This window comes from Schistocerca gregaria, chromosome 4 (genome assembly GCF_023897955.1).
Source record: "Schistocerca gregaria isolate iqSchGreg1 chromosome 4, iqSchGreg1.2, whole genome shotgun sequence".
Taxonomy (NCBI): domain Eukaryota; kingdom Metazoa; phylum Arthropoda; class Insecta; order Orthoptera; family Acrididae; genus Schistocerca; species Schistocerca gregaria.
Window position 1 is genome coordinate 721,037,312 of NC_064923.1, and position 17,726 is coordinate 721,055,037.

The 17,726-nt window shown below is 39.8% G+C and overlaps 1 protein-coding gene across 1 annotated transcript in view; it reads left to right on the forward strand.

The window, feature by feature from the left end:
- LOC126365815 (cilia- and flagella-associated protein 157-like) overlaps positions 1 to 17,726 on the forward strand; it is a 157,142-nt gene that overhangs the window by 49,925 nt on the left and 89,491 nt on the right. The window contains exon 5 of the mRNA XM_050008406.1: positions 3,159 to 3,312. Coding sequence (XP_049864363.1) covers positions 3,159 to 3,312 — 154 coding nt within the window. The remainder of the gene's footprint in view (positions 1 to 3,158; positions 3,313 to 17,726) is intronic.

A 17,726-nucleotide genomic window follows, 5' to 3' on the forward strand; every position in this document is an offset into this window, starting at 1 on the left:
ATAAATTCCAGACTGGAGTAACTGCTGCAAAGCCATTGGTCTTGAGTCTTTCACTGTGTGTGTACTTGTCATCAAATCTTAAAAATCGCATGACTTCTGTGAACTTGTTTCTTCCCATAGCGCAAGAAAAAAATGCCGGCCCCCACACATGAGACCACGCAAGTTTCAGGGGGAAAATCTTTCCTCCATACATTCCACTTGGATGCATTGTAGTTATGGCAGCTTCTAATTGTGCACTATCAGGTACCCACTGTCATCCTGGAGAGGTACTTGAGCTCTAATTTCTGTAAAGTGTCTTATGTTCAGCATAATATTATTGTCTATTAACACTCGCCATGAACTCGAGTAATTGCCTGCAATTATGTCTCTTAGCATTACTCTTTGGCCCAGGAGTTTCTACCAACATGTTTTGATGCCCTTATCTTCCAGGTGCATGCACTGGTGTATTTGAGTCCAAATTGTTTCATCTGCTGCAGCCTCTGCACTTCGAGCTTCCAGATGCTGAGATGGATGTGATTTTTTCGGTTTTTTGCCTCGGCTGTGAGTAGGAATTTGTTGTGCCACTGGAACTGAACATTTAAACACTATGTTATTTGTATGTTGTTGTACAGGTTCTGAGTAATCATCTTCCGACTCTGATGATTTGCCTTGTTCTATTTCATGGGGCTGATGTTGCATGACTCTTTATAATCTTTGCCATCTTTATGTTCACCTCCATAGCGCAGTGGTAGCATTACTGCCTACCAAGCAAGGGGGTCCGGGTTTGATTGTGTGTCTTTCATCATCAGTTTCATCATCATTCACATTCAAGTCGTCAAAGTGGCATCAACTAAAAAGACTTGCAATATGGCGGCTGAACCTCAAAGGGGATATCCCAGCCAGTAAATGCCATATGATTATTTGATTTCATTTGTCATCTTTATCATCCAGCTCATCACATTCAGAAATACCTTCTCCTTTAGAAACATCTTCTGGTAAACTGTCCACATAATCCAGTAATTCTTCATCTGAATGAAAACACTGGCACGCCATAATAATGAGAAGGAGTGTTAAACTTCTGCTGAACACAACAGTGTGCTGACAGAAAACAGCAAAAGTATGTCCACTCTACCACTAAATACAGTAAAATGTAAAGTGGTAGAGGCAACGAGAGCACAACAATGAAGTAAAATGAGCTAAGCGGATGAAAAAATCCATTGTTACACCTTTACAGACATGAAATGTAGAAAATATCTCAAAGGTCAGAATGACTGGCTGCAGTCCTTTAAGATAAAAATGTTTACAATTCGTTCAGTGTTTGTAATAGACGTTTGTCTTCTACAGAAATTATAAATCATCAAGACACATGAAAAGTCATGAAAAATAAGGCCCATAAATAAAAACTACATTACTTATTAAATGGTCAATAATGCATACCAATCAGATTGACCGGTATGGTCTTTCTAGTGTTAACAGCATTATAGCAGCTACGATTTTTTGGTAGCAAGACTAGGGTTTCTTTTAATTTTTTAAATTTATTTGTTTTCCCAGGAGAGAGAGTTTCAGGTTTAGATATTCTGAGGTGGTCCCTTGTTATTGGTGAGTTTGAGAGTGCTTTGTGAGTATGATAGAAATTATTGACTGGCTGTACACATCTAATTTTTCATTTGACTATGTTGTGTGATTAAAAGTAATGAACTGACACAGTGTATTGAATGGGCTTTATCACTGGCTTGCAGTGCTGCTGTACCTGAGATTTATCTGGAATAAGAATAAACTCAAGTTTAAACTTTAGTACTTCAGTGTTTACTACATTGTTGATGGTTTCCCAAACCAGCCTCCTTACATATACACTAGTTTCCAGTAGAGCACCTGGATATGGTAGCACTCCATAGTAGGTTTCTAGTGGAGTGGGTGTGCCATCTCCCATAGACAACAAAAATCCAAATAATCCTTTGGGGCTGTACACATTAAGAATCTACCTGGGGAAAACAGTAGCATCAGGTTTAATATGTTGCTGGGGCTTGTGAGCAGTATAATCAGCAACAAATCCAGAGTAATCATGCATTAATTTTGTAATCAGATAGATAAAAATCTTCTCACCAAGTGGCGGTAGGAAAACACACATAAGAGAAGATTATGCTTACACAAGCTTTTGGAGCCAGTGGCTCCTTATTCTGGTAGAATGGTTTTGAGGGAAGGAAGTAGAGTGAAGGAAAAAGACTGGAGATGTTTAGGAAAAGGGGTAGACTTTGGGAAAGTCACCCAAGACCGTGGGTCAGGGGAGAGTTATTGGATGGGCCAAAAATCCAGTCTGGTCAGTCTCTGTTGACCCATGGTTCTGGGTGACTTTTCCAAAATCTACCCCTTTTCCTAAACCTCTCCAGTCCTTTTCCTTCACCCCTCTTCCTACCCCTCCAACCCTTCTGCCAGTAGAAGGAGCCACTTATTCTGAAAGCTCGCATAAGTATAATCTTATTTTTTGTGTGTGTTTTCCTGCTGCCACTTTGTGAGTATATTTTTATCTATCCAAGTACATTATATTGTCAGTAATTGATTATTTTCTTTGTGATACATGTTAGATTTTGGGATAAATGTTTTTTCATTTTTAAATAAGCACCACATTTTAGAGCAATTTATGTGGAGATCTCCAAGTAATCACAGGCAGACAGAAACTTCACCATATCTTTATAATCTTCTTAGCAAATTAATTTACAATCATCAATTAAGAACTTTATATAAATGTGAGACATTGGCATGATTGAAAATTGATTATTGGAGGAACTTTTGGATACTATCAGCATCCGTATCAAAACATTCAGAAAATGTGCCCAGTGTGTGAAATGGTCCAGAAAATACTTCCTTCTTCCAATTAGTAGAAAAGAGGCAATGTTTATCAAAACGATTGTTTAAAATTTTGGCAGTTTATGTTACATTTAACTAAGTATGAGTTTTCTTTTATAGCTTTGAGTCTCCTCATTAATAATTGTAAATGTGTATGTGTTTTAATCACTCTCAACCCACACAAAAAACAATACACCTGCTAAGGATCAGTTATCATGTTTCCTAAAAACAAAACATCTTAACATGGAGAGCAGGCTAAATCAGTTAATTTTCTACCTTGTAATCCCTTCCAGTCCCATGAAGAGATATTATTAAAAGTGTTTATTTTTCTTCAGATGGAAAGCTGAATTCATTGGAAGAATTTCGAATTCAACGAGATGAGTTAATGAATAAGTTCAGCCTTCAAGAAAAAGAGATTGCTGAGCAGGAAAAAAGACACAAACAGACACTCTATGAAGTGGAAAGGCAATTCATCCTTGCAAAGGATAAGTATGTTATAAAAATGTTTTATATTTAGATGTAGTTCTTCTGAACCAACTGCACATGATCAATCATTTATTAGTGTGAGAGAGCTCATTTTAAAACTTGAAACATTAAAATATGACTTTCAGTACTAACTTTAAAATAATTCTTAATTCCATCATACCAGTACTCATACCAGATCTACTGAGCTGAGACAGTAAAAATTAAAGTATGTGGATGGAATACAGAGTACTGATACAAGTACTGCGTCAGTGTCCTGGGTTAAATCTCATATCATCCCTCAGACTTGTCAGACTATATGGCACTGTTCATGGTGATCTGTCTCTCACAAGGAGAGGTCCTCAGCAATGCATTCAACTCTGAAACTATCTATGATGTGATGTAGTTTAAGATCCCAGCTATCACTCACTGCAGACATTCACCCTGGTGGGCCCTTGTTTGCAAGTAATTGATTACAAAAGAGTTGGAATTTTGTGTGATACTCAATAGTGTTAAGAAAGTTGCAACATATAGTCTGGTTGTGAGGTGTAATGGAAAAGATAACAGTTTCACATGCAGGAAGTTGTGGTTTCTGAGGTTCAGGACTTTGATTCAAGGTGGATTCTGGCATCAGGTATGTTAAATTGTGTTAAAGAAGCATGTGCCACCTCCCCTAATGATAGGAGGACACAAGGGGTCATGTAGTACAGCAGCTACCCCAGATATGCTCAATATGTAGTTCCATAGAGCACATGTGAGCAAACTGCCCAAGGATCAAACAACCGGCACAACTGCCATGCACGGAAAGCATGACTGCTCCACAACAGAATGGCTACACTGGAGTGTTAACAGATGAAGCACTACATGCAAATGAAGAGCTGACCATAGCCATAGCCACCACCGTAATGACAGCACTGTCAGCCACGTGCAAAGAGACCCAGCCTGTCTCTCTGGCCTTGGCTGGTGTGGAGGGAAGTGAAAGCTCAGCTCCAACTTAGAGGGTGAGCAGCACTCAGTAGAGAGCAAACCAGCCCAGGCCCTCGCTCTCTCCCCTGCTGCCCAGTGGCAGAGGATCACAGCGCAAGAAAAAAATGCTGGCCCCCCACACTTGAGACCACGCAAGTTTCGGGGGGAAAATCTTTCCTCCATACATTCCACATCCAGGGAACAGCTGTGACCAGTCAGCGGTCCAGACCCATCAGCAGACATACTGCAAAGATTCAGCAAGATGTGCAAAATAAGATCAAGAAATCAGTAAACAAAATAGCATGCATACTGAAAGAGTCTGATGATGAGAGAAAAGAAAATAATGTAGAACAGCAAAAGCTGGCAAAAACGAAAACCCAAGAAAATGTGAAACGGATGGATACAAGAGATGCAGAAGTGTCAGACACAGCACCCACAAATACAAAAAGACTACAAACAACACAAGGATGTGGTCCTATGGCTGGACTGGCCACAGCAAACACCCGACCTATGCCAGTATAGTGCCTGATGCCTACCACTGTAAATTCGTGGGAAAACGGTTTACACAATCCTTTCATGCACTGTCAACCAAATGAATTCTTCAGTGAAATTAGAGGCTCTTTCAGACTTCTTGCAGCACAGAACAGCAGACATAATTCTTCTACAAGAGATAGTAACAGTGCAAAGAGAAGAGGTACTGGACTATCACATTTACAGCAACATTGATGCTGAAACCCACCGAGGGACAGCAATCATGGTCAGAGAAGAAATAGAAACAGGAGAGTCAAAACTAATGATAGACGAGAATGGTTTGGTGGTAGAAATTGCAGGAATGCTATTCATAAACATATATGCACCATCGGGAATGAATAACAAGAATGCCAGAAGTCAGTTCTTCAGTGAACGCAATTCCGAACTCCTCCCGCACAACACCAACATTGTGCTAGGGGGATTTTAATTGTATTGCAGCACCAGAAGATCAGATCCCAGTGCCAAATCTGCGTGCAAAGCTGCAAGAGCTTATAAGGCATCTGAAGCTCATCGACACATGGTGTCTACACAACAGGAACAACGCAGAGTTCACATTCCACTACAACAGGGGGAAAAGCAGACGACAACGTGTATGTGACCAGAGAGTTGGCCACCTCTGTATCACATGTAGAAGTCTGTCCAGTAATCTTCTCTGATCACTGTGCATATGATACCAAAATCCACCAGCCGAGAAGAAAGATTACTGGTCAGAAAAGAAGACAGAAAATGAACACAATACTCTGAAATCAAAAAGACTATAAGAGAATGTTCAGAAAGGCGAAATTCATACAATTCCACTGTAGATGGTGGGCCAGCCATCAGAAGATCGCTGATTAGATACAGTGCGGGGAAAAAGCATGGCAGAGTTCTATGCACTCTGTCTAAAAGATGCCCTAAACGTCCTTCAGACAACCCACAGTAAATGAATACATGAGAGAACTGAAAGCACATCTCCTCAACATCAAATGACAATGAATGGAAGGTGTCATTGCTCATAGCCAGAAACACGGCATCATCGAAGATTAGCCTGCCACTCTGCACCACTCACACAGAGAAAGGCAATGTGCAAACAGCAAGCTCATTACTAAACTCTACAACCATTATGGAAACAAGCTGTCTACTAAACAAGAAATCCTAAACCATGTAGAAAATCACTTCATTGACCTCTTCGGAAGCAAAGAGATGGCCAATGTCAAATTGGCAGACATCCTACTAGAAACACATCAGATCCTGAGCAGTGCAGACTGGGTGCTACTGACCAAAATCATTATTGAGGATGAGGTGAGAGCCGTCCTCAAAGGCAGCACAAATGGCAGAGCACCAGGTGCCTTTGGCATCCTCAAGGAATTCTAAAGCCAACTCTGGGCCCTATTTGGTGGTTTGTTAACTGAAATAGTAAATGAAATCTTAAATGGGGCAGAAATAGCAGCCTCATTCTTCGAAGGGACAGTAATTTTGTTCCCAAATATACAGGTGGTGAAACAGATCCAGGGGTTTCAGATGGATAAGGCTGTTGAATACAGATTACAAGATTGCTACAAAATGCTCGCAGACAACATCAAGACAGCATTAATGAAGCCCATTAGCCGTAGGCTAATGTATGCTGTACATGGCAGGAGCATTTTCGAATCTGACTGCACATACAGAGACAGCATTGTGCATGCCACAACCACCAGAGCGACCATAGCAATAGTTTCTAATGATTTTCACAAGGCTCTCTACAGGATCAGCCACTGGTACCTACCGCAACTGCTGACAATATTCTGATTTGGTCACAGATTTAATCAAATTACAAGAAATTTCCTAACGAATGACACATCAACAATATCCCTAGGTGGATGGACATTAAGAAGAATTAAATTAGGGAAGTCTGCAAGACAAGGCTGCCTACTGTCCATGGCCCTTTTCATGGCAGCACTCCTGTAGAAACTGGCAGCCAGCTTAAATGGTTACCAAATAGGACCACAATTGGTCGCATGCTTAGCCTATGCCAATGCTGTGGGAATTTTTATCGACAATGAGGAGGATATTGACGAAATTGAACCAATCATGAAAACATTCCAAATTGCATCAGGAACAAGGATGAATCTCAGGAAAATAGTGCTGCCCCCCCATTGGTAATGGGAGTGTAACAACCAACAAGCAGTGATACTATATAACAGACATCCATAAAACACTCAGGATAGAATTACAAAAATGTGCACTAAAGATGGCAGCATCTGGCAAACAACCCTTCACACAAGTGAACGGAAACCTAACACTGGGAAAAAGAGTGGAACTGATCAACATGACAATCCTGTCAAAAGTCTGGTAAATCACACAGATACTATGTGCACCAACAGAAATTGCAAGAATGACCCAAGGGGTAGTGTATGAGCTGTTGTGGATACAGGAGATCTTCAAAGTCTGACGTGCTCACTGAGGAAGGAGGAAGAGGGCCAGGATTAGTCAAAGTGAAAATGAAGTGTGCAGCGTTGTTGCTCCACAGAGCAATGCAAATGAAAATAAGAATGCAAACAGCATCATGGCCTGCCTAATAAACACCTACAGGCCATGGTGAGAGGATGTGCTGCAGACACCAGCCATATCCCCTTCAAGATGTGTAACATCAGTCAACTGATATTCACCAAGAGCTATGCACACCCCACTGTAGCTAACACACAACTAAGAATAGCGAAAAACATCTAAGTGCACTGAGAGGGCACACAAGCAAGACAAAAATCGAGACAAAATTTTGAGACCTCAACTAGGTAGTAGTCAGGAAAAACATCATACAATGGGCAACACCAGGACACTCCAAATCTACGTGGTTCCAGATTGTGCACAATATCATACCAACAAACGAGATTCTGGCCCTAATCCATATGAAAAATCACCAAACTGTGAAATCTGCAACAAAAAAGGCACTATGGAACACTGTTTCCTTAGCAGGGCAAGCAGTAATATATGGGCAACATGCAAAAAATGGTAATCCACATGAACACGAATGATCCATGCAATATACAAGTTACAGCACTCACTGTCCCTGGCCACAGTGTGAATATTACCTTTGATGGCCCACACAGTCATCACAAAAAACAGTTGGACAGTGCAATTCCTTGTGGACTTGTGGGAAGAACATAAGAGGGCAAAACAACGTGCCCAGTACTGCGAGACTTTCCACAACTTCCTGGCGATACCACTGACCCCTGCCTTCATGGATGCCTGCCGCAACGTCATGCTGCCGTCACTGCCACTGCTGACCCATACACCCAACATCCTCGTCACCGCTGTCAACCCCCTCTCACACCCCAAAAGCATTAAGAATTGTGAGGTGTATTTCAAAGTGCAATAAAATGACAGCAAAAGTGTTTCCTTTTTTTATGTTTCTCACATTCAAAATTCTTCTGGCAGTACCATAATAATGCTTTTTGTGTGTTTATTCTCACCTGTGTGCAAACAAAACGTGTGCAAAAGAGTGATTATCATGCTATCATTACAATTGTGTACTGCAATCAGTTAATGTGTACCACTGAAATCAGTTAATGTTTACATATTTAAATGTGCCCTCTCTTTCACCATAACTGCCTACCTCTTTCTCTGCTCTGTCTCTCCTATTCTTGCTTCTCACTTTTATAAAATTTATTCTATATTTTGCTTTTCCCATTGCACCCCAACGTGCTATTTCTTACTCAGTTTGTCTAAATGTAACATGATTTGTTTTTTTCTCTCTCTCTCTCTTTTGTATAGATAAAATGTGCATATATGTAAAAGGTTGCTCTACTCAACATAATCATGAACAGCAGGAAAATGAAACATTAGAAGTTAAAATAAAATCTCCTTCTTGCTGATTTTCAATGTACCTTTCCTTCTTCTTATGTGACCTAATATTATGCATGTTTTTGCTTCCCCTTTTTTAGATATATTATGTAAGTAGTTAAAATACAATACCATATTAAATACAGTAACAGTCTGAACCATACAGTGTCAACCAGGAAATATCCAGCCTGTATGTGCTAGCGACCCTCTAAGAACAATTAATTGCATTACCATATGACTGTTACCATAGGGCCTCAAATATAAAACATGTGCAACATAAAATACCACTGTAGTGAAACTAGGGATAAGTAACAAGAGGTTCTACTGTTATTATTTTTCTTTTTTTGTGTAATTCAGCTCCTTATTGCATCCAAATGTTTTCTGATATCCATTTGCTCTGTATAAATAAATGTATCATTTCCATTTTCACAGAAAAGGCAAACTAATGTACTAAAATGCATAAGCAAGCACTAATGAACTCAGTTCAAGGGACAGTCACAAACTATAGAATCTCTTAAACCAAAGACCTGGACAATACCAAAATGATCAGTTGTCTTTTAAATGCGAAACAGGTGAAGTGATTTGTCAAAATCTGGTATGTTATTCTGTAAATAAAAGTTTATATACATTACACAAAAAAGGTTCAGATCCTGTCAGGTGCCATAAATTTCTTTTATCTTTCTTAAAATTATCTTCATCATTTCTTTCATTCAATTTTTTTTTATTTCATGTGCCACATAATTTTAATCACCGTATGAACGTTTTCATTTGTTTCATTCTCCTTTACATCTACATCTACATGACTACTCTGCAATTCACATTTAAGTGCTTGGCAGAGGGTTCATCGAACCACAATCATACTATCTCTCTACTATTCCACTCCCGAACAGCGAGCGGGAAAAACGAACACGTAAACCTTTCTGTTCGAGCTCTGATTTCTCTTATTTTATTTTGATGATCATTCCTACCTATGTAGGTTGGGCTCAACAAAATATTTCCGCATTTGGAAGAGAAAGTTGGTGACTGAAATTTCGTAAAAAGGTCTCGCCGTGACGAAAAACGTCTATGCTGTAATGACTTCCATCCCAACTTGTGTATCATATCTGCCACACTCTCTCCCCTATAACGTGATAATACAAAATGAGCTGCCCTTTTTTGCACCCTTTCAATGTCCTCCGTCAATCCCACCTGGTAAGGATCCAACACCGCGCAGTAATATTCTAACAGAGGACGAACGAGTGTAGTGTAAGCTGTCTCTTTAGTGGACTTGTTGCATCTTCTAAGTGTCCGGCCAATGAAACGCAACCTTTGGCTCGCCTTCCCGACAATATTATCAATGTGGTCCTTCCAACCTGAAGTTGTTCGTAATTTTAACACCCAGGTACTTAGTTGAATTGACAGCCTTGAGAATTGTACTATTTATCGAGTAATCGAATTCCAACGGATTTCTTTTGGAACTCATGTGGATCATCTCACACTTTTCGTTATTTAGCGTCAACTGCCACCTGACACACCATACAGCAATCTTTTCTAAATCGCTTTGCAACTGATACTGGTCTTCGGATGACCTTACTAGACGGTAAATTACAGCATCATCTGCGAACAGTCTAAGAGAACTGCTCAGATTGTCGCCCAGGTCATTTATATAGATCAAGAACAGTAGAGGTCCCAGGACGCTTCCCTGGGGAACACCTGATATCACTTCAGTTTTACTCGATGATTTGCCGTCTATTACTACGAACTGCGACCTTCCTGACAGGAAATCACGAATCCAGTCGCACAACTGAGATGATACCCCACAGCTCCACAGCTTGATTAGAAGTCGCTTATGAGGAATGGTGTCAAATGCTTTCCGGAAATCTAGAAATACGGAATCAACTTGAGATCCCCTGTCGATAGCGGCCATTACTTCGTGCGAATAAAGAGCTAGCTGCGTTGCACAAGAGCGATGTTTTCTGAAGCCATGCTGATTATGTGTCAATAGATCGTTCCCTTCGAGGTGATTCATAATGTTTGAATACAGTATATGCTCCAAAACCCTACTGCAAACCAACGTCAATGATATAGGTCTGTAGTTAAATGGATTACTCCTACTACCCTTCTTGAACACTGGTGCGACCTGCGCAATTTTCCAATCTGTAGGTACAGATCTATCGGTGAGCGAGCGGTTGTATATGAGTGCTAAGTAGGGAGCTATAGTATCAGCGTAATCTGAAAGGAACCTAATCGGTATACAATCTGGACCTGAAGACTTGCCCGTATCAAGCGATTTGAGTTGCTTCGCAACCCCTAAGGTATCTACTTCTAAGAAACTCATGCTAGCAGATGTTTATGTTTCAGATTCTGGAATATTCCATTCGTCTTCCCTGGTGAAGGAATTTCGGAAAACTGCGTTCAATAACTCCGCTTTAGCGGCACAGTCATCGATAACAGTACCATCGGCACTGCGCAGCGAAGGTATTGACTGCGTCTTGCCGCTTGTGTACTTTACATACGACCAGAATTTCTTCGGATTTTCTACCAAATTTCGAGACAATGTTTTGTTGTGGAACCTATTAAAGGCATCTCACATCGAAGTACGTGCCAAATTTTGCGCGTCTGTAAATTTTAGCCCATCTTCGGGATTTTGCGTTTTTCTGAACTTCGCATGCTTTTTCCGTTGCCTCTGCAACAGCGTTCGGACCTTTTTTGTGTACCACGGGGGATCCGTTCCATCTCTTACCAATTTATGAGGTATGAATATCTCAATTGCTGTTGCTACTATATCTTTGAATTTGAGCCACATCTCATCTACATTCGCATAGTCAGTTCAGAAGGAATGGAAATTGTCTTTTAGGAAGGCTTCTAGTGGCACTTTATCCACTTTTTTAAATAAAATTATTTTGCGTTTGTTTCTGATGGATTTGGAAGAAATGGTATTGAGCCTAGCTACAATGACCTTGTGATCACTAATCCCTGTATCAGTCATGATGCTCTCTATCAGCTCTGGATTGTTTGTGGCTAAGAGGTCAAGTGTGTTTTTGCAACCATTTACAATTCGCGTGGGTTCGTGGACTAACTGCTCGAAATAATTTTCGGAGAAAGCATTTAGGACAATCTCGGAAGACGTTTTCTGCCTACCACCGGTTCTGAACAAGTATTTTTGCCAACATACCGAGGGTAGGTTGAAGTCCCCACCAACTATAACCGTATGAGTGGGGTATTTATTTGTTACGAGACTCGAACTTTCTCTGAACTGTTCCGCAACTGTATCATCGGAGTCTGGGGGTCGGTAGAAGGAGCCAATTATTAACTTAATTCGGCTGTTAAGTATAACCTCCACCCACACCAATTCGCACGGAGTATCTACTTCGACTTCACTACAAGATAAACCACTACTGACAGACACAAACACTCCACCACCAATTCTGCCTAATCTATCTTTCCTGAACACCGTCTGAGACTTCGTAAAAATTTCTGCAGAACTTATTTCAGGCTTTAGCCAGCTTTCTGTACCTATAACGATATCAGCTTCTGTGCTTTCTATTAGCACTTGAAGCTCAGGGACTTTTCCAGCGCAACTACAACAATTTACAACTATAATTCCGACTGTTCCTTGATCCAAGCACGTCCTGTAATTGCCAAGCACCCTTTGACATTGCAGCCCATCCCGCACTTTCCCGAGGCCTTCTAACCTAAAAAACCGCCCAGTCCACGCCACACAGCCTCCGCTACCCGTGTAGCCGCCAGCTGAGTGTAGTGAACACCTGACCTATTCAGCAGAACCCGAAACCCCACCACCCTATGGCGCAAGTCAAGGAATCTGCAGCCAATACGGTCGCAAAACCGTCTGAGCCTCTGATTCAGACCCTCCACCCGGCTCTGCATCAAAGGTCCGCAGTCGGTTCTGTCAACGATGCTGCAGATGGTGAGCTCTGCCTTCATCTCATAAGCAAGACCAGCAGCCTTCACCAAATCAGATAGCCGCTGGAATCCAGAGAGAATTTCCTCAGATCCAAAGCGACACACGTCGTTAGTGCCGACATGTGCCACCACCTGCAGCTGGCTGCACCCTGTGCTCTTCATGGCATCCGGAAGGACCCTTTCCACATCAGGAATGACTCCTCCCGGAATGCACACGGAGTGCACACTGGATTTCTTCCCCTCCTTAGCCGCCGTATCCCTAAGGGGCCCCATTACGCGCCTAACATTGGAGCTCCCAACTACCAGTAAGCCCACCCTCTGCGATTGCCCGGACCTTGAAGGCTGAGAATGATCCTCTGAAACAGGGCAGGCAGCTGCATCTGGCTCAGCCAGAGACAGTGCCTGAAACCGGTTTGTCAGACGCACCGGGGAGGCTTTCTTATCATCTATTTTCCAGTCAGAATTTTTTTTAATATGCATTTAATTATATTTATATATTATAATATTCAGTTATTTGAAAATTCTGATATCAGTTAGGAAACAGATGAAATAATCTATTACTATTTGTGCAAATGGTGCGAAAAATGTATTTTTGTTAGCAGGTGTACTTTTTTTCCATGGTAATCTTCAAACAAATATTTAAAACATAATCTAAATACCTACTGCACTATGGACAAAATAATGCATATGAAAATTTAAATGAAAGACAGGTTTATACTTTAAACAAAATTCATGCAAAATGAGAAATAGATATAATGTGGATGAAAAAATTGGATGATAAAACAAAATAAATTAAATTGAAATTAATACATGAAATTAATTAAAAACATATGAACAAAGATTTCAAGCGGAGAAAGAATGACAGGAAGAAAAATGAGGGCAAATGAAGAAGTTGATATTATGATTAAAATTATGCGACAAAGGAATGGGATTAAAAAATTACATTCAAACTAATTAAATGAATAAAGATTATGATCAAAGTCATTTTGGTAAAGATTTAAAAATAAAAGAAAGAACTTACTGCACCTGAGGAAATTTGAACCCTCAACCTCCTGCATCCAATTTTGTTATCCTATCTGTTACACCATGCAACCTGACTGTGTAATGCAGCTTTTCGAATGCTATTGACTATCGCACAAAGTTCCGATTTTCTTTTTTTTCCCATCAGTTACTCGCAAATGAGGTCCCACCAGGGTGAATGGCTGCAGTGTGTGGTATCTGGAATCTTAACCTATATCACCATCTAGATAGTTTCAAAAAGTTGATTGCACCACTGGGACATCTCTTTGTCAGATGGGGATGTTGAGGTTAGTGGACTCCATTGTGCTATTAAAAACGAGTAGGCAGTATGCCTCCACTCGGTTTCATTTTCTCCAGTCTCTTTCATCACCATGAAAACAACAACACAAATGTGAGGAAAACAGGTGATGAAAATGATGAAAGACTGAAATAACTGAATTGATAGACACTTGAAAATAGACCCAAACTATCTAGTAAAAACATACTTACAAAGTTTCTAGAACAAGCTTTAAATGATGAATCTAGGAATATACCACAACCTCCTAAATATGACTCCCATAGGGACTGTGAAGACAAGTTAGACTAATTAGAACATCTACAGAGATATTTAAGCAATCATTCTTTCCTCACTCTATACATGACTGGATTGGGCAAAGGCTTTAATGACTGGTACAATGAGATGAACCCTCTTCCACACACTTGACAGTGGTCTGCAGAGTATAGATGTAGAAGCATGGTCTTCTCTAAGACAATATTCAGTTCCTCTAACAATACACAGCAAAGACGATCTTTACCTCCAACACTATGTGCGTCAGCTATAAGAAAGAATGAAACACTGCCCTTTTTATACTATTTGTTAGTCTCTCTCTGGCATATGTACTTTCCATCATTGCAATACCCAGTATCCCGTTACTGGGCATGTTGTACAGCATAACTTAAGGGACTGGGTTTCTTGTACACCATATGGGCCACAGGGGACTGTCCTTCATGGTAATAGTTTCCCTAAACTACAGAGATGGGAATTAATTTACACAATGATTTACTCTTAACACTTTTTATATTTTTCATGTCCTCTTGTTTTCCTCTCTCCCTCTCTCCCTCTCTCCCTTTGGTTTCTTTTCCATGTCATCTTGTGCTTTTGTCTGGGTTTTTAATTGTTGTATTCATTTTACTTCTTACTCTGTCCTTTGCCATATCTGGATTGATACTTTCACAGTGATTATGAATGTATTATCTTTGAACTAATATTGTCTCTCACACCTCACCCTTCCTCTTTGTCTCATAATATCCTCATGATAGGTCGGTCGTTCTCAGCCTGAGGACTGAGGTACCTATTCCACCTTTCTAACCTTCACTGCCTGTACCATTTTCCTCCTGGAGAAAAAAGGAACAGTTACAAAGGCTAGAACAGTGATTTCTACTTTCATATGTTGTGTGTGTGTGTGTGTGTGTGTGTGTGTGTGTGTGTGTGTGTGTGTGTGTGTGTGTGTGTGTGTGTGCATAAAATTGGCTGAAGCTTAAACCACATTGGTGCTGCTGCAATTTTTAATTAAGTTACAGAAATATAGTCTTGTATTATAGTTTGCCTGTTCTTTTTGTACATTAATGTCTGTAAATGTTATAGGCCAAAGGAAGATACACATGCTTGAAATGAACTGTTGTTATGGTCTTCAGTCTGAAGAATGGTTTGATGCAGCTCTCCATGCTACTCTGTGCTGTGCAAGGCTCTTCACCTCCGAATATTTGCTGCAACCTACATCCTTATGAATCTGCTTAGTGTATTCATCTTGTTGTCTCCCTCTACAATTTTTACCCCCACTTTTCCCTCCAGTACTAGATTAGTGAGCTCTTGTCTCAGAATGTGGCCTACAAACCAGTCCCTTCTTTTACTCAGGTTGTGCCACAAATTTCTTTTCTGCCCAACTCTATTCAGCATCAACTCATTAGTTTTGTGACTTACCTGTCTACCATATTTTACAGACTATAAGATGCACTTGTTTCTCCAAAAAATTGTCTCCAAAGTTTTGGTGCATCATATACTCAAAATTAAAAAAAAAACAAATGTCCAGAGTTTGATTTAATATTCCCACCAGTCTTAAAAATGTCCATATATTCAATGCCATGGGGAAACTATCTCTATCTGACAACATTGGATTCGACTGATAGCAGCAGCATGATGATTCACAAGCTTGCTTACACTGTCTCCCTCCCACCCCTCCATCACAAACCCAGGACACTGTCTAGCGTATGATGCATCATTGCAGTCTATGGTGCCAGTGAACTTGAGTGGAAAGTGATTTGTGTTATCGGCAAGTGTACAATATTTTTGTTAGTAGATAATTTTGTAATGGGAAAAAATAAAAGGTATTCATATAATTTAAGCTATAAATTGAAAGTAATAGCATGTGCAAAAGAACATGGAAACGAAACAGCTGAGCAGCATTTCAGGCTTCCACAAACAGAAAACACCATTTTTAACCGATTGAGTAGTAAAGAAGACCTGAGCAAAATGAGGAAGACTAAATGTGCAAATAGATGACTGAATGCAAATTGGCCAAAATTAGAAGATGACAATTTTCAGGGATTTTAAAGGTCAATTTGGTTTTATAAACTAAGAATTTGTTTTCCAATCTAATGATATAAATGGTACAAATGTTATTTATTTAAAAACTGCTTAAAAGTCAGGGTGTATCTTATAGTCTATAGTGTCTTATAGTCCATAAAATATGGTAAATCTATGTTCGATGTTAACAAATTTCTCTTCTTCAGAAATGCTTTTCTTACCATTGCCAATCTACATTTTGTATCCTCTCTACTCTGATCATCAGTTATTTTGCTGCCCAAATAGCAAACCTAATTCCCTCAGCATCACGATTCAGTCTGACTACATTCCATTAATCTCTTTTTGCTTTCTTTGATGTTCATCTTATATTCTCCTTTCAAGACACTGTCCATTCCATTCACCTGCTCTTCCAAGTCCTTTGCTGTCTATGACAGAGTTACAATGTCACCAGCAAACCTCAAAGTATTTATTTCTTCTCCTTGGTCTTTAATTCCTACTCAAAATTTTTCTTTTGTTTCAGTTACTGCATAGCATCAGGGATAGGCTACAAACCTGTCTCACTTCCTTCTCAATCACTTCTGCCTTTTATGCTCCCCAACTCTTACAACTGACATCTGCTTTATGTAAAAATTGTAAATAGCACTTCGTTCCCTGTATTTAAACCCTGCCACCCTCATAATTTCAAACAGAGTATCCCAGTCAACATTGTCAAAAGCTTTCGCTAAGTCTACAAATGCTGTAAATGTAGGTTTGTCTTTCTTTAACCTATCTTCTATGAGAAGTCTTAGAGTCAGTACTGCCTCATGTATCCCTTCATGTCTTCAAAATCAGACTGATCTTTCCTGAGGCCAGCTTCTACCAGTTTTTCCATTCTTCAATAAAGAATTTATGTTAGCATTGTGCAACCATGACTTGTCAAGCTGTTAGTTCAGTAATATTCACACTATCAGCACCTGCTTTCTTTGGAATTGGAATTATTATATTCTTCTTGAAGTCTGAGGTATTTTGCCTGTCTCATACACCTGGCTCACCAGATGGAAGAGTTTTGTTGTGGCTGGCTTTCCCAAGGCTATCAGTAGTTCTAACAGAATGTTATCTACTCCTGGGGCCTTGTTTTGACTTAGGCCTTTCAGTGCTTTGTCAAATTCCTCAAGCTGTATCTTATCTCTCAATTCAATTTCATCATTGTCCTCTTTCTATAATATTGCCGTCAATTACATCTCCCTTGTAGAGACCCTCTACATACTGCTCCCATCTTTCAGCTTTCTCTTCTTTGGTTTGGACTACAGTGAAACCCCTATTTTATGTTTTCATGTGGTCCGGACTTAAAAAACACAAAATTGAGGAAAATGCAGGATCGAGTAAAATGTTAAAATGCCCCAGAATATGAGCAAAAATATTTGTAATTGACATATATGATTACAAATCACAGTCCTCTCCAATACTTTGTACAAAATTTGCCTAAGTGAACGAAATGCTTATACAATAATTTGTGGTAATGAATTTCATTAGTTCTTACAAAATCACATGTGTAATAGCAAGTAAAAACTCATTTAAAAATTTCAATTGGTACCTGGGTACAAGGTAATTGAGATATTTTCTGACATGCTATGACCACAAATTATATGTTGAAAACACGCATTTTTGAGAGATCATCCTC